A 26,324-nucleotide genomic window follows, 5' to 3' on the forward strand; every position below is an offset into this window, starting at 1 on the left:
GGTCAGCATATAAAATTTCAAAGCATAAGTATGTTACACAAAAAACAACATTTTGTGATCGCAAAATTTCTGCAAACAAGCAGCTGTTGAGAAGAAACATCTAAACAGGGGTGAGATTTGAAATTCCATCACCAGGTCTAGCAACTTCTCTATATGTGCTGGGATTAGTGAGGTGTAACTCAGATTATAATTTGATTGGATCAGATGGATCTTATTTACGTTGGTGTAGGTTTGGGCTGGATGTCAAACAGCTGGAACACAGACTCAATTGAACTTTCAACTGATTTGCACAAGACTTACACTTGATTTTCACAAAAGATCAACTGAAATTCAGACAGGTTTGACCAAAACAGGTCCAAAGTTATGCATGACTTACAACCACCATGTCCCGGGGCTCAAACAAAATGTGTTGTCAAGTTACCAGAAAGCACTTGCATGCAAGTGCCATGGAAACATCCCTGGTGATGGCTGACGTAGGAATTCCAAAGATTATCATTAGTGACAGAGATCCTAAATTCACTTCAGAATTTTGGAGGAACCTTCACGACATGCTAGGCACTAAACTGGCATTCTCTACAGCTTATCACCCCCAGACGGATGGATTAGCAGAGAGAATGATCCAGACTATAGAGGACATGTTGCGCAGATTCTGCTCCTTTGGTTTTGAATTTAAAAATCATGATGGATACACTCACGATTGGGTAAGCCTATTACCAGCCCTTGAAATTGCATACAATAGTAGCAAACAATCCTCTACTAAAGTATCTCCATATGTACTAGAAAGAGGATGGATCCCACGTATGCCCAAAGACAATCTTAATGACAAATTACCTCATCTGCACCCTACCGCTCTTGACTTCAAAAAGATGCTGGACTCAACTCACCAACATGCCAGGAAATGTGTAGATGATGCTGTTGAATATAACAAAGGAAGATGGGATAAAAGCCATAAAGAAACAGAGTTCAAAATTGGAGAAAAAGTTCTATTATCCACGGTGAATTTTAATAATTTAGGTGGTAGCAGAAAACTTAAGCCTCCATTCATAGGACCATTCACCATTAAGCAATTGCATGGTAAAAACGCAGTGGAAGTCATTCTTAGTGAAGAACTATCTGGGAAACATCCTGTCTTTCCTGTAAGCCTGATCAAACCTTACAAAGTCAGGCCGGAAGAAGAATTAGCCCCCCCGCAACCTGTCCCCATAGAAGAGACTCCACCCTCAGGACAGTTAAGAGTACATAAAATCTTGAGGGACAAGAAAGAAAGAATACAAGGTAAAGACACCAGACTCTACTTGGTCGGATATAAAAACTTATCCGCAGATAGAGATGAATGGCTACCAGAAAGTAATATACCAGATGGACCCATTCACCTAAGAAACTACAGAGCAAGTAAGAGATCAACCTGAGATGGCCAAAATTTTTTCTAGACCTTTCCTTTTTCTGAGCAGAGACTCATCTTAGGGGTAGGGAATGTTAGCTGGCTACTATGGCAGAGCCACCGTGACAAATAAAAATATAAAAAATAGTTTTACATATGAAAGAGATATTATTACTCTTACACATGTAAAACTACGCAAAAACATTAAATACTGTTGATATAAACTGAGACAGCAGACACGATATGTGAGGAGTGTTTGGAAAGGATGAAGTTTATTTCAATGAGGAAAAAGAAAACACAAAGAAAAAGACATACCTGAGACAGCAGACACGATATGTGAGGAGTGTTCGGAAAGGATGAAGAAAAGCCTTTCCGAGTGCTGCTGGCTCAGGTTATATAGAGTGAGGAATGATGAGCAAGAGATGTCACAACATGTGATATGTGAGAGAAATGAAGATTGAAGCGGGAAACAAAAGAGTGAACATGACTACGGTATAGTTAACTCAACACCCCCCCTCGCTGAGATCTGACTAGAGACATAGTAGAGAGCAGTGAAATAAAATTGGGGAAAAAAAATTAACAAGAGAAACTACACGATGCCAAACATGGTCCTATGTTTTTCCAGGAGAACTCGAGGTAAAGGCTTCGTCAGCATGTCGGCCAGCATGTCATGCGTTGACACGTGAAAGATTTTTACTTTGGAGTCCTTAACCGCCTCCCGTACAAAGTGGTAGCGAGCGTCAATATGTTTCGTCCGGGAATGGTGCTCAGGATTGTTTGCAAGAGCTTCGGCTCCCTCATTGTCGACATGGAGGGGAATAGCCTGTTGAGGTCGGAGCCGGAGTTCAATGAGGAGATTTCGCAGCCAGAGACCTTCTTTGCATGAATCGGAAAGAGATTTGTACTCAGCCTCAGTACTCGATAGAGATACGGTGGGCTGTTTTCGACACTTCCAGGAGATTGCACCATCCCCCACGCGGTAGGTGTAGCCGGATGTTGAGCGCCGGTCCTCACGATCTTCAGCCCAATCAGAATCCGAATAACCACTGAGGGAAAGAGATCCACCCAGCCGAAGGCGGAGATGCTTCGTAGAGATAAGGTAGTGTAGAACCCGGACGGCGGCCGACCAGTGAGAGACAGATGGATCCTTTAGGTATTGCGAAAGCTTGTTGATGGCGAAGGACACATCAGGACGAGTGCATTGTGATACCCAGAGCAGCGCACCGATGAGCTGATTGTACGGACCCGGTGAAGCAGGTTCATCAGGTCTGCGCTTGCGTAGGTCCTTGAAGCCAGAGTCTGTGGGAGTGGATACCGAGACCGGGGGTGATGAGAGAAAACGAGGGATAAAGTGAGTCTGGGACATATACAGGAGACGGTTTTCGATATCGCGAGTGATTTTTATTGATAAGAAATGATGAAGTTCATCATTAGCACCAATTTTGAAGCGAGAGCCTAACGATGTGATGAGGCTGTCCACGCATGAGGGTTCACCAACCACCGTCAAATCATCAACATGAACCGTTACCGCACACGAGAGTTTACCATTAGTTAACTGGAAGTACAGTGTCGGGTCGTATTGCGACTGTTGGAGACCCAGATCAAGGAAAGCAGCATGCAACTCCTGATTCCATTGCCGCGGGGATTGCTTTAAACCGTAAAGCGAGCGGGTGACTTCACACACGTAGTCGGGGTGAACTGGATCTTCAAAACCAACGGGCTGCTCCATGTAGATTGGTTCATCGAGATGGCCGTTGAGGAAAGCCGTGGTGAAATTGACCTGGCGCCCCTTCCATTTCTGCGCTGCCAGCAGTGTACAGATCAGACGAAGGGTCTCCATACGCAGAGTCGGGGAGAAAACTTTGTGGTAGTCTTGGCCGTGAACCTGAGAATAACCAAGGGCGACAAGACGTGCCTTGAGCTTTTGAATGGAGCGGTCAGGTCGACGCTTGACCTTAAAAACCCATTTCGAACGGATGATTTTCCATTTGGCAGGTCGGGGAACCAGTCGCCAGGTTTCCATCCCTAAAAGCGAGGAGAACTCTTCATTTGCTGCGCGGAGCCATTTTTGTTTGTTCGGTGATTTCTGCAGTTGGCGCCAGGTCTTGGGCGTGTGGAGGTCATCTGCGGAAGCCGTCTTGGACCAGTGCCCCAGTCGATCGGGAGCTTTGTGGGCACGGTTGGAGCGACGAACGGGCGGAGGCGAGTTGGGAGGAGGGGGAGAAGGCGGTAGTGGAACCGATGCGGGAATTGGAGAGTTTGGCCTGTTTGCCGGAGATGGTAAGCGACTGCCCGAGACATCAGGGGAGGGACATGGAGCAGGTGGAAGAGTAGGAGAAGGAAATGGAGATGGGAGGAGAGAAGGAGTCGCCGGGCGTATAAAAGTCGAAGGAAGAGATCCTGGTGACACAGGAGACTTACTGCCGGAGCTTTACAAATCGTTCGGGGATGACGGCCCAGACGAGACGGGGTTAGCACCTCGGTGACGGTTCAGAGGTGCGTGAATGGATGCTGTAAGACGCCTATCGAAACGGGGTGAGAGAGGGATATTGAGGTGAGGCAAGTCCAGAATGGAGGGGCGAAGATCGGGGGAAGGGACCGGTGGGGATGGCTGAGTGGTTGGAATTGAGGGAGAGTGAGAAGGCCAGGGTACTTCGACCATAACTTCAGGGGTAGGTTTAACCAAGGGGCAGGTATATGGAAAGACGGAATGATCAAACATGACATCACAAGACTTTACCACCTGACGATTTTGGAGATCCCATACACGAAAGCCATTTCCGTCCTTGAGGTAGGAGAGAAACAGTGCCGAACGGCCCTTCGGATCCAGTTTTCTTCGGTTGGCTTCTGGTACCTTGTACCAGACGAGACAACCAAATGGGTGAAGGTTGTCAAGAGGCACCGATGCTTCGCCTAGAAGGGAGTTAGGGGAATGAAAACCAGAAGGAGTGCGGAGCGGAATGGAGTTAAAGGAGTAGAGGATGTGGCAGAGCGCATCCACCCAGAACGACTTTGGGAGAGTGGAACCCAGGAGAAGACATCGGATAAGATTGCCCAGCGTCCGGTTTGCTCGCTCGGCGACACCATTGAGCTCGGGGGAGTGTGGAGGACCTGGTTTGTGTTTGATACCCGACTCGAGAAGATATGAGTCAAATGCTTTGGACACATACTCGCCTCCGTTGTCGGAGCGGAGGGACATGATTTTTCGGGAACCGGTTTTCTCAAACAACGCTTTGAATATTTTGAAACAGCGAAAAACTTCGCTTTTGCATTTCATGGGCATAACAGAAATAAATTTAGAGAAATCATCTATAAAAGTAACGAAGTATTTATACCCTTCGCAAGATAAGACTTCGAAAGAACCGACGTCCGAGTGGATGAGATCACCGGATACAGAGGAGCAATAAGGATTTCTAGAGGTGAAAGAGGAGCGATGCATTTTCGACTGGATGCACGTTTCGCATTGTTGAACATCCATTTCGTTCATGTGAGACGGTTTGATGTTGTTAAGCCTGAGGAGTCGTTTGAGAGACTTTAGACCTATATGTGAGAGGCGAATGTGGAAACCCAAAGGAGAGTTATCAGTCTGGTGTGCCGGGACCAGAGAAGCAGATCGGGAAGTCACCTCGGCGGAGGGGAGATAGAAAAGGTTTCCTTTTCGGTAACCACGACCGACAATGGAACCGTTTGCCTCGAAATCTTTAGCTTTGTAGATGTCACACGAGGAAGGAGTGAAAACCACACGAAGGGAAGCATCACATAAACCCGCGACGGAGAGGAGAGGTTCGTGGAGATCCGGTACGACCAAGGTTTTGATGGACTTGGTGATGGAGAGTGGGAGGGAGGAGAGACCCTTGTGAGTAGCGAGTACCACGGAGTGGTCGGCAAGACGGACCGGAGTGGAAATGGTTTTGATGTGAGTAACCAGGTCAGCGTCGGGAGTCATGCTGATAGAGCACCCTGAGTCAATGTTGGCGTCGACGTGAACGGCGGACGCTTGGTGATGACAGTCGATGACAGATGCGTTTCCGGCATATTCGGAACTCGATTCACCTGAGGAAGAGTTAGTGTCACTCCCGAGCTCGACGACTGTGGTGAGACCCGCTTTGGCGGCAGGTCGGGGGGATTGGCGGCTGTGAGTGGAGGATGAACGGCTTGTTCCCTCTCGACGGTTTGAATCCTTGTCCGAGCCAGAACAACGTTTTTGATCGTTGTTGCTTCGCCTGGACTGATGACCCTTCAGAATACAAGCGGCAGATGTACAGTCGGACAGCTCATGACCTTTAATTCAACAGAAAGAGCAATACAAAGAGTCGTTGAAAGGAGGACGGATCTTTCCGCCGGAGGAAGTTCTTGCTTTGGACACCGAAACCGAGACATCGCCTTCCACTCGAGATTTTCGACGAAGAGACTCCGCTTTAAGCGCTGCCACTATGCGAGCCGAAGTAACGTTTTCCTCGTTCATCATGGCGGACACACAATGAAGCCAGTCCGCAGGGAGAGATCCTAGAAGAGATGCCGCGTGGATATTGTCGATAGTGAGTGGTTTCTGCGCGGTGATAAGGGAGTTGAGCCGTTCAGCGCATACTGCCATCTCCTTGATGTGAGATTCAATATCGTCCCCAGTGAGACGAAGTAGTACTAGTTTGCGGAGCCAGTAGATTCGGCCCCCGGCAGTAGAGTCCAGATGAGCTGCCTTGAGTGCATCCCACATTGCTTTGGCATCCTCTGGGAAAGCCTGGATAAGACGGAGATTGTCTTGATGGATGGTTCGGACGATAAAAGAACACACGTCGGCGTTATCTTTGGTCCATTTGATGTTGCGGTCTTCGGGTTTGACCTCCTTGAGGAGGTAGCCGAGGTTGATTGAATTCAGGTGGACAGTGACGACGAAACTCCACTTGAGATAGTTGGAGTCGGCCTCCGGAGCCTGAAGTTGGGGGATTCCGGTGACTCTGAGAGACGAGGTGTCTGAAGAGTCGGAAATAATGGGTTGAGGGTGTTCTGCCATGGTGACAGAGTTCGTTTCAGTTGATGGAACGAGTGATCCTGGTTGATTTGAACACGTTGATTTTGCTGATCGTTTATTAGTTTTTCGAGAAGTTGCGCTGGTTAAGTGCAGCTGGGACTCATAACCTGTTGATATAAACTGAGACAGCAGACACGATATGTGAGGAGTGTTCGGAAAGGATGAAGTTTATTTCAATGAGGAAAAAGAAAACACAAAGAAAAAGACATACCTGAGACAGCAGACACGATATGTGAGGAGTGTTCGGAAAGGATGAAGAAAAGCCTTTCCGAGTGCTGCTGGCTCAGGTTATATAGAGTGAGGAATGATGAGCGAGAGATGTCACAACATGTGATATGTGAGAGAAATGAAGATTGAAGCGGGAAACAAAAGAGTGAACATGACTACGGTATAGTTAACTCAACAAATACATATATAATTAATTAATTACTCAGCTTTATGTAATTAATATGTGAAATATTATAGAAGATTCTTATTCTACGGTTAAAATAACCTAGGGTACCTCACTTACAAGTACCCTTAATTATTATCCCTTCCTTGTGTAAACTGACTTCAAAGTTTGCGCAAGTGCATCACGCCCCGTGTAGATGCACTTGTATGCACATATATATATAAGTACATATATTTACACCCATTTTTAGTGACGTAACTGAGGTGTTGTGTATAGTTTAAAAGATGGCTTTATTTGTTGCGTGGCGCACCCAAGCCCGCGTGCTCTGTTGCCTAGAGCTCAAGCCCGCGCTCCAAGTGTACATATATGCATAATGCATAAACTAGCCTGCAACCAAAGCGCTCAGATTACCAGTAAGTAAGAATGGGCCAGAATACGCCCCAATAGCAATATTACATGTGTTATATGTCTTGTACACATGTAATTAATCACCAAACAAGATGTAATTACCACGTCATCCAATATCAAAACATTCTAGATGGAAAAAGGCTCTTGCAACGTGCACAGGAGACACTAGAAAGCGCCCCAGCTTCTCCCAAGCCTCACTACGTGTAAATTACAACTGTAGTAAATATGTAGAAAGGACCAAATGAACTGGAGCACTTAATAAGCGCCTCCAGAACATGTATGTAGCACTGCTTGCACGTGTACAATTGCACAGAAGCCAGTTCTAGTACCTTCTGTGGCACATTTCCACGGAAATGAGCGTCACAGAACCCCCAAACCAGCCCCCATGACGTGTAAGGCATGTGTAAAAACACGCAGAACCTCTGTAAAAGGCTCTTGGCAACCCTTGTATCCAAGCCCCAAGGTTCCACGACCCACAGCGCCTTCTAGCGCAACCAAATTGCCTCAGAATGCGCCCACAAGTGTCCCCATGTCCCCTGGGCGCCCCTGGAGGCCTGCCTAGGCTATATAAAGGGCCCTTTCTCCGCCCAAAAGGAGATTCCCCAGCTTTACATTACCTATTAGAATTTTACCCGCCTTCAACAGCCTCATTAGCCTGTGATTTGCCAGGTAAAATACCTACTTTCGTGATTTTTAGCCCCAATTTCCGCCCTGAAGCTGTCCAGTAACCACCCTGCCCTCAAGATTACCACTTCTGAGCGCCTCCAACTGCCCAACTTCACGCCTGAAGAACCTCAAGTGCCCCTAGGGTCTTATACTAGTAAGTTTAAGCCCCTTCTCTTGAGATTCTCCGCTATTTCTTTCTGGGATTTGAAACACCCCTGTTTACAGGCCCCAGTTCTTCATTCTAGAGGGATTAAACACCCCTGATTTATCAGGCCCCTCTTTAAAATTAATTATATTACGTCAAATTGGCCCAAATTGGCCCAAATTGCCTTATTCTTACGCCATAATTCCCAACAATTACGTTGGAATTAACCCTTATAACCTTGTCTTAGAGTTTTATAACTCTAATCTTTTGCTTTGCACCACGCGTAGCTAGAAGGATAATATCCTTGGCATCACGTAGGCTGACAAGTTGAGATATAGTTGTAGAAACACAACAAAACCAACCAATTAGGCAATATTTCACACTGATCAGACTGTAACTGCAACATTTTGGGACTTTCATAGACCAAAAATTTCTCAAATTATTGTTCAGATATTGCTGATCCTCATGGTACCAATATCATGAAATAAATCTTAGCCCTGGTTGAGACACAATGGCAGAAGCACAAAAAACACTGCCTGATAATTTTAGGGGATAGTTTCAAGCCAACCAGACTCAATCAATCTCTTTACATTCAAAAAATGTTGAACCTCAGATTCTGAGATAACATCAGTTGACCCATTTAGTATATTAGGGGGGTTCACAATAGGATAAAAATAAAACTTGAGAGTCAATTTTAAGGCCTTTATCAATAACTTTTCAAAAATATGGAAGGATGTACAGGATTAGGTTTCCCCTGGCAATCAGAGGAACTTCTTCATTTTTTAAAAAATTGTCTGTAAAGGCCTTAACATTGGCTCTAAAGTTTTCTTTTTATCCTATTGTGAACCCCCCTATTGGGGAAACACCCCCCATTTGTCTTTGATTGAACAAAAGACGCAAAAGACACCTTACTCAAATCTTGTACAAATGTTAAATCAATCTCAGGCTTAGTAGAAATTTAGGATATTGGATATGATGAGTGATATATACAAGCCATTAAATTTGAATAAAGTTGATGCAGCATGATAAATTGAGACTGATTGTTTTTTTTTTTTTTTTTTTTTTTTTTTTTGGAAAGTAGATCTCAACACTTGGATCTGCAAGTTCCAAGAGACAATAATTCATGCCTCCCCATTCCTCCTCACCCCTCCCCCTCCCTGCCTGACTTAACAGACTATTTTTTCTCAGGAATAATTCATATGAGTTTGTAAAAATGACCTATTCGATCTGGCAACAAAATGAAGCTTTTACTATGGTCAAAAACTAAGACAGGGGGAAATCAAGAGGAATAGGGATGATATAAGGGTTATGAATTGCAGGAAGGAAAAAATTAAAGAGAAATTTCAAAAAAAAAAAAAAAGATCAATATATGCCATATTGATCAATATATGCCTTCCCAAATTCATCCATGTTTGTAGTGGAAACGCCACGGCTGGTAGGGCACAACCGGTTGGGGTGGGGTCTTTGTCCATGCTTTCATTGTCTGTACAAGACGGTAGGCAAGGGTTTCAGTTTTGGCTGTTGCTTGTCTTCAGAACCGGTTCAGGCATTGGTCTGGTTGGGTTGGGAAATATGTAGGAACTTACTGGTCATGGTGTGGCTGGTGGTTGCTTCAGGATTGTCGGTCATGGCTGGAATGGTCAGAGGGGTTGTCACCGGGTCAAGGCTTTTGTTTGGGGAACCTGATCCCGAACTCTGACACAATGGAATATAACATGTCTTGATTTTCTGTTGGCCACCTCCCACACGCGCACCAGGTCATTGTAACTCGTGCTCAGGATCTTGTCCCCCGTCGGACTGCAGTACGCCAAGAAACAAGCCACTCCAGGCGCGTGACTCGCTAGACAGCTCTCCTGCTCTACATCGCCGATCTCGCTGCTCGGCAGGAGACCCAATAGGGCCCGTAGGAACGACAAACTATCAGTAATAACAAAAACCGTACTGGAAGTTTTACAATCTGCGAGCACATCTCGGGGTTTAGGTAGAAGAGAGCAAGCATAAAAAGAACCTACTGTATCTCTTGGTTCAGTCCGGCAGTCACTGCCAGTCTGTCTCCAGAGTTGGGACAGATACTGAGGCAGCCGATCTTCTTCTTAGAGGCCGTCCAAAGACGGGCGGAAGACTTGGGTTGGCGGAGGTCGCGATGGACAAGCCTGCCGGCGGTGTCGGAGGCCCAAAGATCGCGGCCGTGGTTTGCGAAGTCAAAGGCGGAGAAGAGGATGGCGTTGGCGGGAGAGAGGGCCTGGCAATTGACGATCTCCATGCTCTGTTAATGCTTGAAATTCAACTCCTGGATCGTGCAGTCGTACGATCTTGTGATGAGCAGATGCGGGTTGCTTAGATGGGCTTGGATGGGCAAGACGGGCAAGTTGGGGGCATGGGTCTGGATGAAGTAGGACAACAGAGGACACCCCTTCCACATACTCCGGCCAATCTTCCTTGTCTTCTTCTTCCAATTCATTCACTTCTTTTTTGACCCGCCTGGCTGGCAAAAAAACGGATGCACCTTGGCCGTGTTTGTCGACAACGTCCAGCGATTTACATTGGTCTGGATGGAAGGACACCGAGTAGACGCGGTTGGGACAGCCTTTACAGAGTGCTCGCAGCTGCAGGCCGTTCAATTCTTTGGCCAAGCAGTCGTAGTCCTTGTTGTTCCTGGGCAAGTAGTCAAAATTGACCTCTTCCTGCTTCATAGCTTGGGGGAGGGTGTCAGCAAGGGGCCGGTTCTGTAGAGCAAGAGTGACGGGGTGTGTGCGCTGGATGTGGTTGTGTAAATTAGCAAGCAGGGTGTCGTGACAGCAACATGTGCAATCGGGTGGCTGGTACAAGTCATGCAGTGGGTGAGGAGAGCAGAAAGTCAATGGTCTTTGACAGTTGAAGGGGAATATGCATGTCTAACCGCCTCACTAAAAAATCAACGGTGTGGTAACCCTGTTTCTGTTCATACTATCACCCTCATATCACCTAAACCCTTCATAAATACCTCATTATTACTTCATATTCAGATTCTACACCCGATTTTACCCCTAGTCACCCACTCATTACACCTAGGATTTCCAAATGGATCAGCAGTTATTGGCATGTATAGTTTTGGCAGGTATTTTCTTCTTACATATCCTTAGCATTATTACATACATCATTCATTAGTATCATAGCTACATAGGACTGCAAATCTTACATAACTTCATTACTCATTTTACCCTTCATATGATATCAGCAGTACATTCCTTCATAGCTCTTGTAGTTATTATCAAATGCTCATCATCATTTCATCTTCTACATAGTTACCTTTCATGTACACTCCTTGGTCATTGCACCTTCATCATTACTGCTCATATTCAGATATTGTTACTATGTGCTCATCATGTATCACCCCCCTGTAGTACTTCTCACATATATAAACACCCCTCTAGATGTTGTATCCCCATCATGCACTTTCTACTACATCCCCTCTGTAGCACCTTTTACACCACCCTTACATGCACTTTCTACTACATCCCCTCTGTAGCACCCTTTTAACATCACCCTTGTATGCACTTTCTACTACATCCCCTCTGTAGCACCTTTTCATCACACTTAGATACACTTTCTTCACCAAAGAAATATATCCCCCAGCATATATCTCATTACCCATCTCAGAGTGACTCCCCAAGAGCTTCTGCTTTTCTCCCCTTCTCACTTCTCCTCTCTCACTCAGTAGGATTGATACACCTCAAACTCATAAAGTGTTAAATTCATCTAAGTCAAAGAGAATCATCAGCCACACCCTTTTCTTTTTCTTAGTGTAACCCTCTCTCCATCAGCATTAGTCAAGAGGGCAGCCTCACCAGCACCTGTAGCCTCTTCTACATTATTAGTAGTGTAGTTGAATATTTCCCCTCACAGCTCTTTCCTGATCTTTTAGGAGTTCCACAACGGCCAGGGTGTTTGTTGTGTTGAATTGCAAGCGTTGGAGAGCTTGCGGTGACCGTAGTGGTTTTGCCTGGTAAGTTGTAGGCGTGCATGGTGAGGTACACCCGGGGAGTCCTTTGACGAGGATATCTCAAGGAATCCTCGTGGATTCCCCGTAGTGCCCCTGCGCAAGCTTGGACCAGCGGCTGCTGGTCCACACGTTCACGTGTTCTCCACCAAATGGATCATGGGGGCTCCTCGTGATGATCATCCGAGGATACCGACTCCGCCCGCCGTGAAATCCACGTGGAACACGGTACCGAGCTGGTGAAAAAAGACTTGCACCAACAAAATGATGCTGGTGGGGTTCGAACCCAGCTGCGTACCAGGGCGAACCCAGCAGTGTTGCTTAGCAGCTACCACTACAGGCATGTAGCTCTCGCTGCGGGATCCAGCGTCACCCTGTCGTTGCAAGCCCGCGTGAATGCGCAAGTAGGCGCAGTCACTGCGGATGCAACCCCAAATGCAACGTCAGGTGACGCTGCGGGCCGCAACGACACCTATTTGCCCGTAGTGTACGCTATTCCAGATAGTGAGATACCCTGCCGTTCAAAAGTATTATACCCACTCAGGAAGCCGTTTGCGAGTCAATTTTCCATCAAAGTTTTTTTTCAACTTTTTTTTTTCTTCCTTTAAATTACTTATTTTCTTGAACTTTCAACACTTCAGGACCAGCCTGAGCTAGTCCTGGTTGAAGTGAAAAAAAAAGTTGTGGTGGTGGAACCGACGTGAGCAACAAGCCAACGTAGTCTCCACAAGTTACAGGAGTGTGCTTCGTGGAACCGATGGGGAAAAGTGACAAACCCGTTGGTTCCACGGGGAAAATGATGATCTGTGGAACCAACAAGCTTACCAAGCACTTACCGAGCTGATCCTTGTTGGTTCCACTGATCAACAGCTCCTTGTCGGATCCACGAACCTGCTTGCCAGGAAGTACCCCCGGCGTGTAGACTGGCCTAGCGTGGCAAGGATTACAATTGATGGTCAGGGGGAAAGCCGGTAGTGGTGGCGGACAAGTGTTTGCTTATTTAAAGAGGGTATCACCCATGAGGTTGTCCCCCCAGGGGCTCAGGTTTTGTCCTACCCCCTCCCTGGGAGCCCACTAATCACTTGATTAGGGCCTTCCTGGACTACTCTAACAACCGGCCCACTTTTTCTCGTTGCTGCGGCACAGCTGGAGGGTGATCCATAGGGTCTTTGGGCCTTTGGGGATTTCAACTTGTGCCTGTCTTTATTTGTTGTGTGAGCTATTTTTTGTTGTAAATTTGTATATAAAACACCCCAAAACTTGGATCCAGAAGTCTAGAACTCTGTGGATTTAAGAAAGTGGGATAAGAGATTCTTAAGAGAAAAAAAGTTTGACAGAAAAAAAATGAAAAAGTTGTATTAGTTTTTTTAAAAGTCAGTAATTGAGGTTGAACAGTTTAGTCTCATGCCCAGGAGATCATGCTCAATCAGAAGCATCCAAATCCTCTTTATCAGAAGAATTTAGACTTTCTTCATCTTGAGTGTTGAGCTCAGGATCTTGTTCATCATTAATAACCTGATCCAAAGGCTGTCCACAAGGGTAAAATTGTTTGATATGAGATGCCACATAATTTTGGTGGAGCTCTGTTCCATCTAACTCTTCCAGTAAGTAAGATCCTTGAGGTAGTTGTTTCTTGATTCTAAAGGGACCATTCCAGCGGTTCAAAAATAGTTTTCCTCACTGATATTCAAAAATTTTATTGTAGATGAGAATCAGTTTTCCAGAATCCAAAGGTTGTTGTAATTGTGCCGCCATTTTCCCATCCCAGTACCGGACAGAAGTCTCTCTGGCTTTCATCATTTTGCTGTGAGCTTCTTCCAGAATTTCTTCTCTCCGTTCGAGTTGCATTGCCCAAGCTTCCAAAAGTTGTTTTGTAGTTTTGATTGCTAACCAATCTATTCCTAAATAGGTGTCCATTTCCAAGTCCACTGGCAGAACCAGCAGTTTTCCAAATACAAGTTTGTAGGGAGTTTGTCTGGTGGTCTGTTTTGTTGAGATTCTGTCCAAAAATAAAACTAGTGGAAGGTACCCTTGCCATTTTCCGCCAGATTTGCCACACATTTTGACAAGAGCATCCTTGATGGGTCAATTTCAACGCTCAATCATTCCATTCGCTTCCGGATAGTAAGGTGTCGTAGGTTTTCAAGTTGCTCCAATACTTTTCACAGCTTCAATGAAGTCCTCTTTGAATTCCGCGCCGTTATCCACAGTGACTGTCTTGATTGAGCCATATCTGTAGACCCAGTTTTCCAAAAGAAACTTGGCCAAATTACTTGCAGTGAGTTTGACCAATGGGGCAGCCTCAACCCATCCAGATAAGTTGTCCTGTGCCACAATAAGATAGTTGTATTGACCAGCTTTGATGTGACATGTGTCTAGAGCTACTTGTCCAAAGATGTAGCTATCCCCAGTTGGATTTCAAATTTTCCTACACCATCTCTTGATTCTCAACTTTGAGTTGCGTTGGCGCGCCCGCGGGGTAAAGGGAATGTCATGTTTGACCTGCCTGCGGCAAATTTTACTGCGGAGGCAGGTCAACGCCGGGGATGGGTCAGACCCACATTGGTTTGACCCATCCGGCCCAGCTGTTATGCCAACGCGACCAGCCCATTCTGTTGGCATGACAGCAGGGTTAGAATAGTGCCATGGCATAACCCAGCCAACCATGTTCGGCCCTGCTGAGCAGGCCAACGGTACGGCTGGTTTGGGTCAACTTGTTGGCCCCGTTGGCTTGAATGTACGTCAAACAAGGGTCCAACACGGCAGAAAGCCAACGAAGGCTTGCCAGCAGCAACAAGCCAACGCCGTTGGCTGGTTGGGCCTGCGTCAAGCATTGCTCATGATTGGCTCGCCGTCCAGGTCGGCAAGCAATCATTGGATTGGTTTTTTTTTTTTTTTGGGGGGCAAGGGTCCTATATACACTTTTGCTTTAGGAGAAAGGTAATGAGAGTTCCATTTTTCAAAAAAAAAAAAAAGAGAACATGTCAAAAAAAGGCTGTCAGAAGGAATACTGAAAAAAAAACGTGGGGTTTAGTTTAGCACACTGGGTGATAGGCTAAAAGGTCTTTAGTCTAGCAGTGGAAGTGGGACCCTGGTTGCCAGAGCATATAGTGTCTGATAGCTCTGGGTTCAAGCCTGGGGTTGAGGCAATTTTTGCACCAGCCAAGCAAATGGAAATACTACACTGGCATTGCATACTGCAATTTGTGTTGCGCAGGCCCGGCACAATGCATTTTGTGTTGCGCTGGACTTGCGTCAAGGATGTGCCAATGCACTTTCATCACGCAGGCCTTGCATCAAGGATATGCCAATGGCGGACTTGGACGCAAGGCCTGCATCTGAAGAAATGCCGACTGCGGCGCCAACGGCCTCCTGCGTAGAGACATCAGGTTGGCCACCAAAGCAATTTGGTGGCGTCGGGGGGGGGGGGGGGGGGGGGGGGGGGGTTGCGCCAATGCAGTTCTTTTTGTTGTTGCTGTGTCGACTGCAAACCCTGGTGTAGGTACTGTTGGGTCACATTTTTGACAAGCTTCACAGCTTTGAACCCAGTTCTTGACCTTCTTCTTGAGGCTGGGCCACCAAAACCAAGTCACTAGTTGCTGATAAGTTTCTTCTATTCCACGGTGTCCTAGTTCCTTGTGAACCTGCTGGAGTAATTTTTCTTGATAGGTGTCCTTGTGTCCTTGGAGATTACTATCTGTGGAGAGGGTGAGTGTTTTTGCATGAGTTTTCCATCGCTACTGAAGAATTTAGCTGAGTTCTGCCATAATTTAGTAAAGTCCACTTTGTCCATTCCATCAGGTGGTTCCAAGGTTTCCAGGTAGTGTCAAAGGTTCCACCAATATCCTGGAGTCTCCCATTCCTTGAGCTCTAGAACTCTTGAATGAGTAAAAATCCTAAAGGTGTAGCAAGGTTTGATTAGGGGCTTATCCTCGTCAAATTCGTCCTGGTCCACATAGAATTCCTTGTTGTCGCTAGAAATGGGACGTCTTGAAAGCCCATCTGGTAATGTGAAGGTTTTCCTAGGTTTAGGAACTATGTTGTAAGAAAATAGCTGAATAAATGATACCCATTGAGTCATAGGTGTGTTGGGTAATGATGGAGAGTTTATCATTTGAATTAAAGACTTGGCATCCAATTGGAGTTCAAGGTGTTGGTCCCAAAGGTAGATCTATAACTGCTTTAAAACCCTAGCTACTCCACACAATTCTAACTCAGGCTAAGAGTATTGTGATTCCACTGGTGAAAATACTATTGATTCGTAAAGTATAGTTTGATTCAATCCAGTTTTGAGTTCTTGTTGCATCAATACCACACCTGCCACTATGAAACTCGAGTCAACCGCTGTCAGGGTGGGTCTATGAGGTGGCCGCACCCTGAATGAGTGGATACTGAGTATTGTCTAGACTAGCGCTGGCAAAGCGCGAAATAACAAACTGTAGACTAATGTCTATCTCTACTCAACCATCAACGCGGGAGGAGGAGCCACACCTCTTGGGTAAGAGGGGCCTAGCGGAGCAAAGGTCTTGCTGGGATCTAGAAGATCTGTGCGCCAGAAAAAGGAAAAAGAGGAAAGGAGGTGAGCCTCTCCAGCTTACCAAGTCGGAGACTTACTAGTGTCTGGGAGGTGAGGTCAAGGGCCAAGGAGAGTGGAGCGTAGAGGTTGGTGGAGAGTAGGGTTTCAATCCAAAGCCTTGGGCTCAGATCAAGGGTGTCCCAAGACCAAACCCGAGGATACTCGGATTGAGTCAGTTCAGGCCGGGTAATTGAGGTGAGAAAATTTGAAATAGAGTGCCAACTGAGTATTTCAAATTTTCATCACTGTTGAGGCCAGCCAACTCAACGAGTCAACCAGTTGAGGGCACTTTTTTTAACTATACTCTGTGTTCCATCATAGATTATGAGTCCAGCTATTCGCATTCCTGATTCCGATTCTGAAAGCTCTGTTGAGGTTCAGGAAGAAGGCTCAAACACAACTGCCGCAAAGGATTCAAACAAAAAATGTTGGGTTTGGCAATACTTCAAGTCGGAAACCCAGAAGGATGCGGTTTACAACATATGCCAGGCCAAGAAAATCCGAGGAGGGACAACAATCTGCCTTGCAAAGCTCAAAGCTTGCAGAACCGGTTCGACAAAAAGTATGGCAAATCACCTTTTGCGAGTACATGCAATAAGGAATACTTCCTCTTCTACCAATTTGAAGGGAATGATGGATAACTACATAATATTCAACAAGTTGCCGGGTACATATTTCTTTCTGCTCATCTAGAAAGAATTTACTTCATTGATTCATTTGTTCTGTTTTTTTAGATACTATAGTGGAGCTTGACCGCGACAGTTTAAAGGCCACTGTTGCTTGTTTGGTTGTCCGCTGCCATATCCCATATACTACGGTTGAACACAAAGATTTTGTGGCACTTCTACGCCTATGCAATCCAGCGACCAGCGACCTGTTGACAGGAGCCAATAATCTTGCCTTGTATATTCGGAATGTCTTTGAAGATGGTCGTATGGTCCTCCAAAAACATCTTAAGCAGCTTCAGTCAAAAATCAGCCTAACTTGCGATGTCTGGACTTTGACTGGCAATGTCTTGGTACTAGGAATTACAGCACACTGGATTGAAGAGAGCTTTGAGCTCAAAAACACGATTCTAGCGGCTAAAGTCCTCGAGGGCTCTCATTCCGGTCAAGTGATAGCGATGCACATGACAGATGAGTTGGAGAGATTGGAAATCAAAGACAATATTTTTGCGATTACTGCCAATAATGCATCCAACAATCGAACCATGGCTAGAAACCTCAGTAGCATGTCTTCCTTGAACCCTGAAAATCAAATGCTTGGTTGTATGGCACATACCATCAATCTTGCAGCACAATCTGCAATTAAATTGTTTGGCTTGGAGCCTAAGAATCAGATTGATCCTGCATTACCTCACAATAAAGTCTCCTGTCTGATTGGTCGCATAAGTGGCTTTACTTCATACCTCAAACGATCCCCTCAAAAGATGGCCTCATTCCTCTCAACAGTCAAAGGAATTTGCGGGAAAGAGCTTCAACTCATTTCCGATGTCAGCACACGTTGGAACTCTACCTATGCCATGCTAGAACAAGCGATAGAACTTCGTGATCCAATCAAATACTTCTGCAAGAAGAATGGCCTTGCTGAACAATACAGCCTGTCTGAGTACGAATGGTTCAAAGTCAAGCAGCTCTGCCAGTTTTTGAAATCGCTCGATACGGCAACAAATGCTGTAACTGGTGAGAAGCAAGCAACACTTATGCTTGCCGCACCAACTTACATATGGCTTATTGAGAGGATTCAACAGGTACATACATATGTTCTGTGAATCCCATGAAAATGTCCATGAATGCAAGCAAATTCTGATTCTGGTTTTGTTCCGCAGGTTGAGGAAGATTATCGTGCCTCTGAATTGATCCCAGCAGCTCAGGCAATGACCGAAAAACTCCAGGAGTATCTCAATATTGCTATTGAAAAGCCAATCTATATTTGTGCCATGTTACTCAACCCCAGAATCAAAACTAGTCATCTCACTGGATCCTTCCTTTGCTGAGTTCAAAAGACTAAGGAAGAAATTCTTCAGATGTTCAGAAGCGAAGCAGAAACGTTTACGGTCAATCACAACAAGAACTCAAATTATGAAGAAGAGAGCGACTTGCGAGCTGACCCAAACAACCTCCGATCATCACTGCAAACTTAAAGTACTTTGCTAGGGGGCATAGCGGTTTTGTGACATGGCATAGCGGTTCCGTGACATAGCAGTTTTTTTTTTTTCCAGTTTGAACTTTTTTTTCTGCATTCAGGAAAGTGTCCTTGTGTGATGTTCCAGCAAAATTAATGGGGAAACTAGCAAAAGTCCAGCACTTTGGGGTTTAATAGTCACTGTTATGTTTTATTGCAAATAAAATTTGAAGAATGGAATGTATCCTCATCCCTTGCTTACTGGTTAACTGATTTATTCAATTGCTTATTTTTTATGATTCAAATTCAATCATGATGGTCAAGCTATTATGGAAAGGAATTAATCCAACTACAAAACTTTGGAGATTAGACTAATATCAATCTATTCAAAACTTGATCAATAGGAATCCTTTCTTCTTCTGCAGTACACATATTCATTATTAACAAGAGATCAGCTGGTGATTGAGTGCTCAAAATATTACCAGCACCCAACACAAATTCACAAAACCCGCTATTGTTTCCGGTGGCTTCCGACCAAAATTTGTTTGCGTGGATGAGGTTGATGAGGAGTACCCCCAAAGACCAGACGTTGTTTGCAAATGTGTCGTAGTGTGCAACTGATCTTGTGAAACCTCCAAGACATTCTGCAAGTGGTTGAGTTACAGTCAGCAAAAACCACCTCGGGAAGACAAGAGATTGAAAACCTAATTACCAGGGGACATGTATGCCCAAGTGCCGCATCCAAATTGATCAGATTGTTGTGTAGTGGTTGGAAGACCAAAGTCGGCGAGATAAACATCATCATGGCTGCAAAGAATGTTGGCCGGTTTGATGTCGCGATGTGCAATGCCATGGTTATGGCAGTAAGAGACAGCAGAAACAATTTTGAAGAAGATCGGCGCAATTTGTGCCGGATATCTGATGAAGTACCGATGAAGATAAATTTGATCGGAAAGCGTGCCGTTGGGTATATAAGGTAGGACAAGAAATCCGCAGGTTGCCGTTTCGGTACTGTTGTTGAGAGTAAGAACGTCCGGATGGGGCGAAGCCGCGGAGTGGTGAAGTATTTCACGATGGACGGCCAAAGTTGTTGCCAAACAGGTTTTGGGAATAACCTTCACCGCACAAATTGTTCCCGTCGATGATGTAACTTCAATCGAAGGAAGCTTGGTTAATAAACAGGGAACAAGGGTTCATTTCTGATTGGTACTTACCAGATTCGCCTCGATACACAACCCCAAAAGCTCCTGAGGCAATGGGCAGATCGAGTCTTATCGTGTAACCTGGGATGTGGTAATGATTGGGGTTAGATGGTTCCATACCAAATGCAAACGGAGGGGGATTGCTTGATGGTTCCGTGACGGCTAATGTGGTGCCAGTAACAAAAATCGGATTAGAGTTGAGTTTTTTTGGGGGGGCTGTTGGTTTCAAAGTTTGATGGAGTTGGAAACAAGAAAAAAAGGGGGGGGCAAGATCTTTGTGATAGCAAATGTTGCGCGAGTTAGGGAATCAAGATCAGCTGTTTTTGTTGGGTGTTGACGTTGCGCGAGTTAGGGAATCGAGATCAGCTGTTTTTGTTGGGTGTTGATCAATGTTGCGAGGTGTGATGGAGGCAAGAATGGAGAAGGTTTGGGGGGGAGATCTTTAAAGTGAACGAGTCTTCCAATTTGTTCAATGCCTCTGTGACAGCGAACGCTCCGGAAGTCCGTAAAAGTAGGTTGGACTTAAGAATCTTTGAAAGGCTGGGACAGGAGATATTGGTCGTGAAAGAGTTGTCAAATGTTGATGAGACGACTAGGCTGAAACTACCGATCCAACAATACAAGAGCGATACAGTCCTTGTCCAATGAAGTGGAAATCTCCTCAGCACGGTAGATAATCCAAGCACAGTGGCTAATGACCTCACTTAAGTGGATAACTTGGGGTTCCTTGTTGGGCGCAAACAGACAGAGTGAAATCTGAGCTTCAAATTGGCTAAGCCTGGAAAATGGGTGATGGATGTTTGGCGGGATGGGTGGTAAGTGGTTGAGAACAAGCCAGGTATCGTGACGTGTACATTGGTTAGTTGTAACTCTGGAATGTTTGAAAACCTGTTCAATTCGACCAAATCGGGTTTCTCCTGACTCGAGCCAATAGCTGATAATAGAATTTTTTGGGGATGTCTGGTAGGTGGAATACGTGACATGGCCATTGGCTTGAAAAGAGTTAAGGGGTTCAAATTGTGCGGTAATAGGTGCAATACGTTGCAGTTTGTGCCTGCGCCTCCATTTGTGGGAAGGGACGTAGGTACAGCCGTCGTCCGAGCAGAACGAGTTGATTTTTTCAACGAGTTGAGAGAAAATTTTTGTTGGGAGAATTTGGCTCGTCCGATGAGGATCAAAAGAGCTTGATGAAACATTTTGAGGTTTATAGGAAGCTTGTAGTTCCGTCATAAATGGTTTGAGCTCGTTGGGTAATTGATCTGATGCCAGTAGGATCCGGAGATTGCCCAGTCGGCAAAACGATTTCAGAAAGGTGATCTCCAATTCACCTAGAAATAACCAATAAACCAACCATGAGTTATTGCAAGCACGTGTAGGGTATGATATGAGACTCGCCTAGGTGATTATTATGACAAGCTTGAAGAATTTTTCCCATGAGTCATTCAAAAGGAAACGTCCACCAGGATCTGACCGGACCTGTCAGCCTTAGAGATACATCAAGTATCCAAAAGACTGCAATAACTCAGTAAATAATAATAATTATTAAATTATTATTGTAGAATCAGATTCCTCATCATAAATTAAGGGGGGTTACCCACTTGAAGTACCCCCTTATTCCTATTCCTTCATGTACTAAATGTATAAATAAGAATTGGCCACAGAAAGCGCCCAAAAATAGTATTACATACAAAAAATTAGTAAAACAATTAAAGTACATAAAATTAAACTGTTGTACAATAATGAGTAATATTACTCGTGTAAAAATACCCCGTGAAAGTATTATGTAGACTTCTACTGAAGCTCTTTCATATGACAATTGGTTATAAACATGTCATGTGACAGAGTCAGGGAAATTAGTCTATTTTAATCCAAGTATATTAAAGTCTCATAATTGTACAAAAAAAATTCAAGGGTTCTCCCTACAAAATGAACAAATATCAAAAAAAAATCAAGGGTTTCCCCTCCAACAAAACAGACAGACTAAATCAGAGACCACCATCTTTCATCAAAATCATAATAAAAAAACAAGGCCACTAAACAAAACAATATGAAAAGCCCGCACCCTGCCACCAAACATCAGCAAGCTGACATACCGTGGCCCACCGCCCATCCCTGTCTAGCAGGGTCAAAAAGCGGTGAGAGGAAGACCCCCAGCCCGTAAGCACAGGGGGGTCCACGAGTAGCGCCCCGCCAAACTGCGCAAATGCAACAGCGGACGGGGGTGAGACGACCCCCGGCTGGAAGCCAGCCCGGGGAGTCGCCTGAGGAAATTGGAATGCCAGCGGTCATCTATTTATACCCGCATTTTCGTCTTTCACTCCGCCCACCCCCTCACTGACACTTTTCCATCCTTGCAACTTGTCCCATGGTAACCCCCGCCCCACTCAACGAAGCTCCTCAAACTAACGCCTGTCGTCTCCGCCTGGACGGCTCCCGGGCCCGCAAACCTTTTGGCACTTGCCTCACGGGCGCCACAGCCGTTGCAACCCCCAATCCGTCCCAGACCCCTACGGTACGCTCCATTATCTCCTAGGCAGCTTTGTACACACCAAGTTACAAACCTTTCCTGTCACTTGGCCCACGGCCGCCGCAGCTGTTGCCACCACAAGGCCCAAGCTGTCTCTCAATTTGATCCAGATCTCTAGGGTACGCTCTATTCTCCCGTAGGCGCTTTTGCACAGAACAATTTTGAAACCCAGACGTGGCCAACACCACCGTCATTCGCTGTTGTTCAATGTCGTGCACATTTTTTCTGAGCGTGGGTTGAGTGCTATCCCCATTGTTGATTCCAATGATGTGATGAAGTGCCCCCAAGATTAGGGTTTTGAGTTCTTTTTGTGACATAATCCTTGGCCAAGAAGCAATTGGCTGTCTTATTATTTTGGGCCGGGATAGAAGACTGTATATCCCTCGACTGGCGAAGCAATTGTTACTGCCAATACCCAAGCGTGCGGCAGTGCTCCAAAGCAATCTTCAGATCAGCACACTGGGGCCGAGCTCATGATCTCCGGCCATCAATTGCTGGATTGCAAATCCCAAGAGGAAACATAAATCCCACCTCGTCCTTGATCATGGTCTTGCTGTGCCCCTGCTTCCTCAAGCAAACAATAAAGATGTTTTGTTCATCCAGTCTTGTGTCCTGTTTTTATGCTGCCTCGCTCCTCACCACTCAGCTAGCCGCCAACCCGGTCGGCTCAGCTGCCTTAAGCTTCCAAGCCGAGCCCCTCAGCCAAGTCGCCTCCTTCAAGGGCTGGCCATCTGATGCAGATGAGCCATCCCCTGACACTTTCTTTGCCATCAGTTCATCCCTCCAGCCCAACGATGTGCAAAATAGTATCTTGCCCATCCCTTCCTTCTTCGTCGGCCTCTTCGAATGCTTCCTCAACTGGCTCTCCCTCTTCAGTCCTGTTGCTCATCCTGACCGCTATGAGCACCACTTTGGTAAACCAATTGAATGTACCAAATGCACCATAGGACATGTGTAAGTTGATCCACAAACGCCATGTGTAAGTTGAACCACAAACGTGCTTTCAAGATTTTGAAACGTCAAAGGAACAACCCCCAAAAAATTCACCTGAGCTTCAAATATGCTTTGAAAGATATTGAAAATTTCCATGACAGCCAGGGTCAGCGACGTCGAGCTGGAGTAACTTGGAATAACCTTCCAAGTGTTGCGTCGGGGCTGAACCTTTGCAATCTGATGCCTTTCTCATAATCATCGCTTGCTTCTTCTCCCCAGGCTCGACTAGGTGCTCCACCACCCTTCCAAGCCCGTCTGCCGCTCCACCATCTCAAGACAAGTGTGGGAGTGATGCCCATCCGACTCCCCTCCACCGCCTCGCATGGCTCATCAATGTCTCAAGCCCAGTCCAAGAGGCGGTCAACAATCCAGACGCGGATTTCACCCTCTTTGCGCCGGACAATGATGCGCTCATGCCTCCGTCCAAGAAGCGCCGCGACTTGATGGTAAACCCCTTCGATCCTGCATCTGTCAATCAAGCGACCCACAGCAACCATTCTATTCATTGTTTTGGCATGCAATTGAGGCCCTCAAATCAATGTCAGACTGCCCTAACATGAACTTATGGGCTGAGGGAGAAGATAACAAGAAGGAACCCAAGAAGAATTTCTTCCTTCATGCCGTTGAGATGGTCCTCAAGTACCATGTCTCACCTGGTAGCAAGAGAATCCACGAGATTCTTGACAACAGCACTCTCCCAACTGAAATCCTGATCTTGTGAGTAAACTCTCTCATCTAAATAAATGTGAGTAGCTGGCAATAACATTTCCTTCCTTGCCGCTTTTTTGAGTATAGGCCCACCCTGGATGCACCATGCCCAAGGAAATCATCCTACACCTTTTCACCAAATTAGAAGTGCTCATATACATACCGGGTGATTCTGATGAAAAACGTTGTGATCTACATCATACAGAAGGTCCAGTAGGAATACAGACCAAAAAAGACCTAGACCACCTAGACCTGTAGCAAAAGCTTGTGCAGTTAAATTCAGACCATCCAGACCCCCGGCAAAAGCCTGCGCGGTCAAATCCAGCTGTGATGAAAGCAGAAGCTTGCGTGGTTAAATCCAGACCACCCAGACCTGCGGCAAAAGCCTGCGCGGTTAAATCCAGCTGTGACAAAAGGTAAGCCCTTTCCACAGTCCAGACCCCCAGACCCAGACCTAAACCAAAGACCCCAGCTGACAAGTATAAAACTTGCTCAGTCCATGGCAAAAGCTTGCATAGTTAAATCCAGACCAGCTAGACCCACGGCAACAGCTTGCGCGGTTAAATCTAGCTGTGATGAAAGAAGCAAGAACCAATAAGGTCAACACGCTAGGTCTAGGAAGAACAAGAAACAAAAGACTAGGAGAAACCTTGCTGCACAATTCTGTCCCAAGATATTGTTGGAATTGCTCCAAGGCAGAATTAAAGGGAGCAAAACCAGCAGGTTTCTCTCCAGCCATACTGCCAGGTCAAAAATAAGCTGATACACTAATGCTTGTCTGGCATCAATATTCTAAAATATTGATCATCCTCTATCTCTCATTCTTTCTCACACTTCACATGATCTATAAGCTCAGAACCAGAATCTTTACTCCCAGTTATAGCACTTTCTCGGACTGCTCTCAGGTAAAGATTTGGATAGCGTTACAATTGTTGTTTGTTATCAATTGTAGTTACAAGAATCTAACTGGAATATAACTCTCAGTTGTTCCATTTCTTTTGATTCCCACTGCTGCACTGGTTTAGATGATCTGGTTATCCAACATCATGAAACAGATCATTGATATCAAACAGAAATCCTTCCAAGGAAAAAACATTGGCAGTCAAGGCGTCAACAAGAGCGAATCAACTACTGGATTGGCCAAGATTCTTTCTGGCAAACCTGAGTTTATCAAAGAAGTTGAAGGAGGAAGATCAGTGGGTTTTCATCAAGAATGAAGAGGGATTCCATGACAAGGATTGCCCTACTTAGAAAAATTGATATCACAATTCCCAATGAGGAAAACAAACCTGATATTTTATTATTATCATGATATTTAGTTTTGGAGGTTTTGTTGTCTTTTCTTCTTGAATGCACTTGATGTTTACTTGAAGCATGATTTTGTTTCTATTTGCAAGTCATACTTCCTGCTCATTATTCATATTTACTGATGTCCATGTAAGTGTGTACCTGTGTGTATAATATTATTACTTCTATGCAATGGTGTTTCACCAGAGAATGAAATTTAAGGGGTGTGCAAAGGGCTTAGTAGGAAAATGGCCGCAAACTGTATCACTTTTTGCATAAGAAACCAAACAAGATGGGGAATTTTTTTTGATCAATTTTGGAGATTCCAGGAGTAATTCTTGGTTTTCCGGAGTAAGACTCAAAAGTGGTTGTGAAACCCTTTTGCTGAATGGAGAAGGGGATGATGGAGGTGCAAAACTCTGCCCTTCTATACTATCAGATAACAAGACCCACCAAGCTAAGCTTGGCAAGTTTTAATCAAGTGATAGGTCTGGTCTAGTTCCAGATGAAGTTGTTCAATGACAGGTATGTGAGATTTGAGAGTGAGTTCAGTAGTTATTTGCAAATATAAGGGTTGTAGTGATGTGTGAAGGTGATGGTAAGTGTGAAGGGTGGTATGTAAATAACTGGGGAATACTGAGCTGCGGGAAAAACAACTGGGGGAGAGAGCTCCTTATATAGACAAATGTGAGGGATTTTAGCTACAAGGGGGACCCTGGATGAGGGATTTTAGCTGGTGGGCTGCATACAAGTGGTGTCAGAAGATATTAAATACAGGCAGAAAGTGGGGTGAGAAATGAAAGATGATGTCATACTAATGCAAGGAGCGCATAAACGAAGCGGAGAATGTCAAATACAGAGGTACTTCATGCAAGGGGTGCATGAGTGGTGTCAGACTAATGCAAGGA

General features: G+C 45.3%; 4 protein-coding genes across 4 annotated transcripts; 2 read left to right on the plus strand and 2 right to left on the minus strand.

Moving 5' to 3' along the window:
• Positions 1-10,028: 10,028 nt before the first annotated feature.
• PtA15_3A555 (uncharacterized protein) lies at positions 10,029-10,713 on the minus strand (the record flags this gene model as incomplete). The annotated part of the gene is made up of 2 exons (XM_053167534.1): positions 10,029-10,286; positions 10,330-10,713. 2 exons carry the CDS (start codon positions 10,711-10,713, stop codon positions 10,029-10,031), a joined length of 642 nt encoding a protein of 213 aa, XP_053018741.1.
• Positions 10,714-18,004: 7,291 nt separating this feature from the next.
• PtA15_3A556 (uncharacterized protein) lies at positions 18,005-18,408 on the plus strand (the record flags this gene model as incomplete). Its single annotated transcript, XM_053167535.1, has 2 exons — positions 18,005-18,257; positions 18,404-18,408. The coding sequence occupies 2 exons, from the start codon at positions 18,005-18,007 to the stop codon at positions 18,406-18,408; spliced, it is 258 nt and encodes an 85-aa protein (XP_053018742.1).
• A 657-nt stretch (positions 18,409-19,065) lies between these two features.
• PtA15_3A557 (uncharacterized protein) lies at positions 19,066-20,019 on the minus strand (the record flags this gene model as incomplete). Its single annotated transcript, XM_053167536.1, has 3 exons — positions 19,066-19,343; positions 19,412-19,849; positions 19,914-20,019. The coding sequence occupies 3 exons, from the start codon at positions 20,017-20,019 to the stop codon at positions 19,066-19,068; spliced, it is 822 nt and encodes a 273-aa protein (XP_053018743.1).
• Positions 20,020-22,266: 2,247 nt separating this feature from the next.
• On the plus strand, positions 22,267-24,274 carry PtA15_3A558 (uncharacterized protein; the record flags this gene model as incomplete). The annotated part of the gene is made up of 6 exons (XM_053167537.1): positions 22,267-22,413; positions 23,075-23,382; positions 23,454-23,527; positions 23,641-23,867; positions 23,996-24,138; positions 24,217-24,274. 6 exons carry the CDS (start codon positions 22,267-22,269, stop codon positions 24,272-24,274), a joined length of 957 nt encoding a protein of 318 aa, XP_053018744.1.
• Between the last annotated feature and the right edge of the window lie 2,050 nt (positions 24,275-26,324).

The sequence above is a fragment of the Puccinia triticina genome, chromosome 3A (assembly GCF_026914185.1).
Source record: "Puccinia triticina chromosome 3A, complete sequence".
In the NCBI taxonomy this organism is placed as follows: Eukaryota; Fungi; Basidiomycota; class Pucciniomycetes; order Pucciniales; family Pucciniaceae; genus Puccinia; species Puccinia triticina.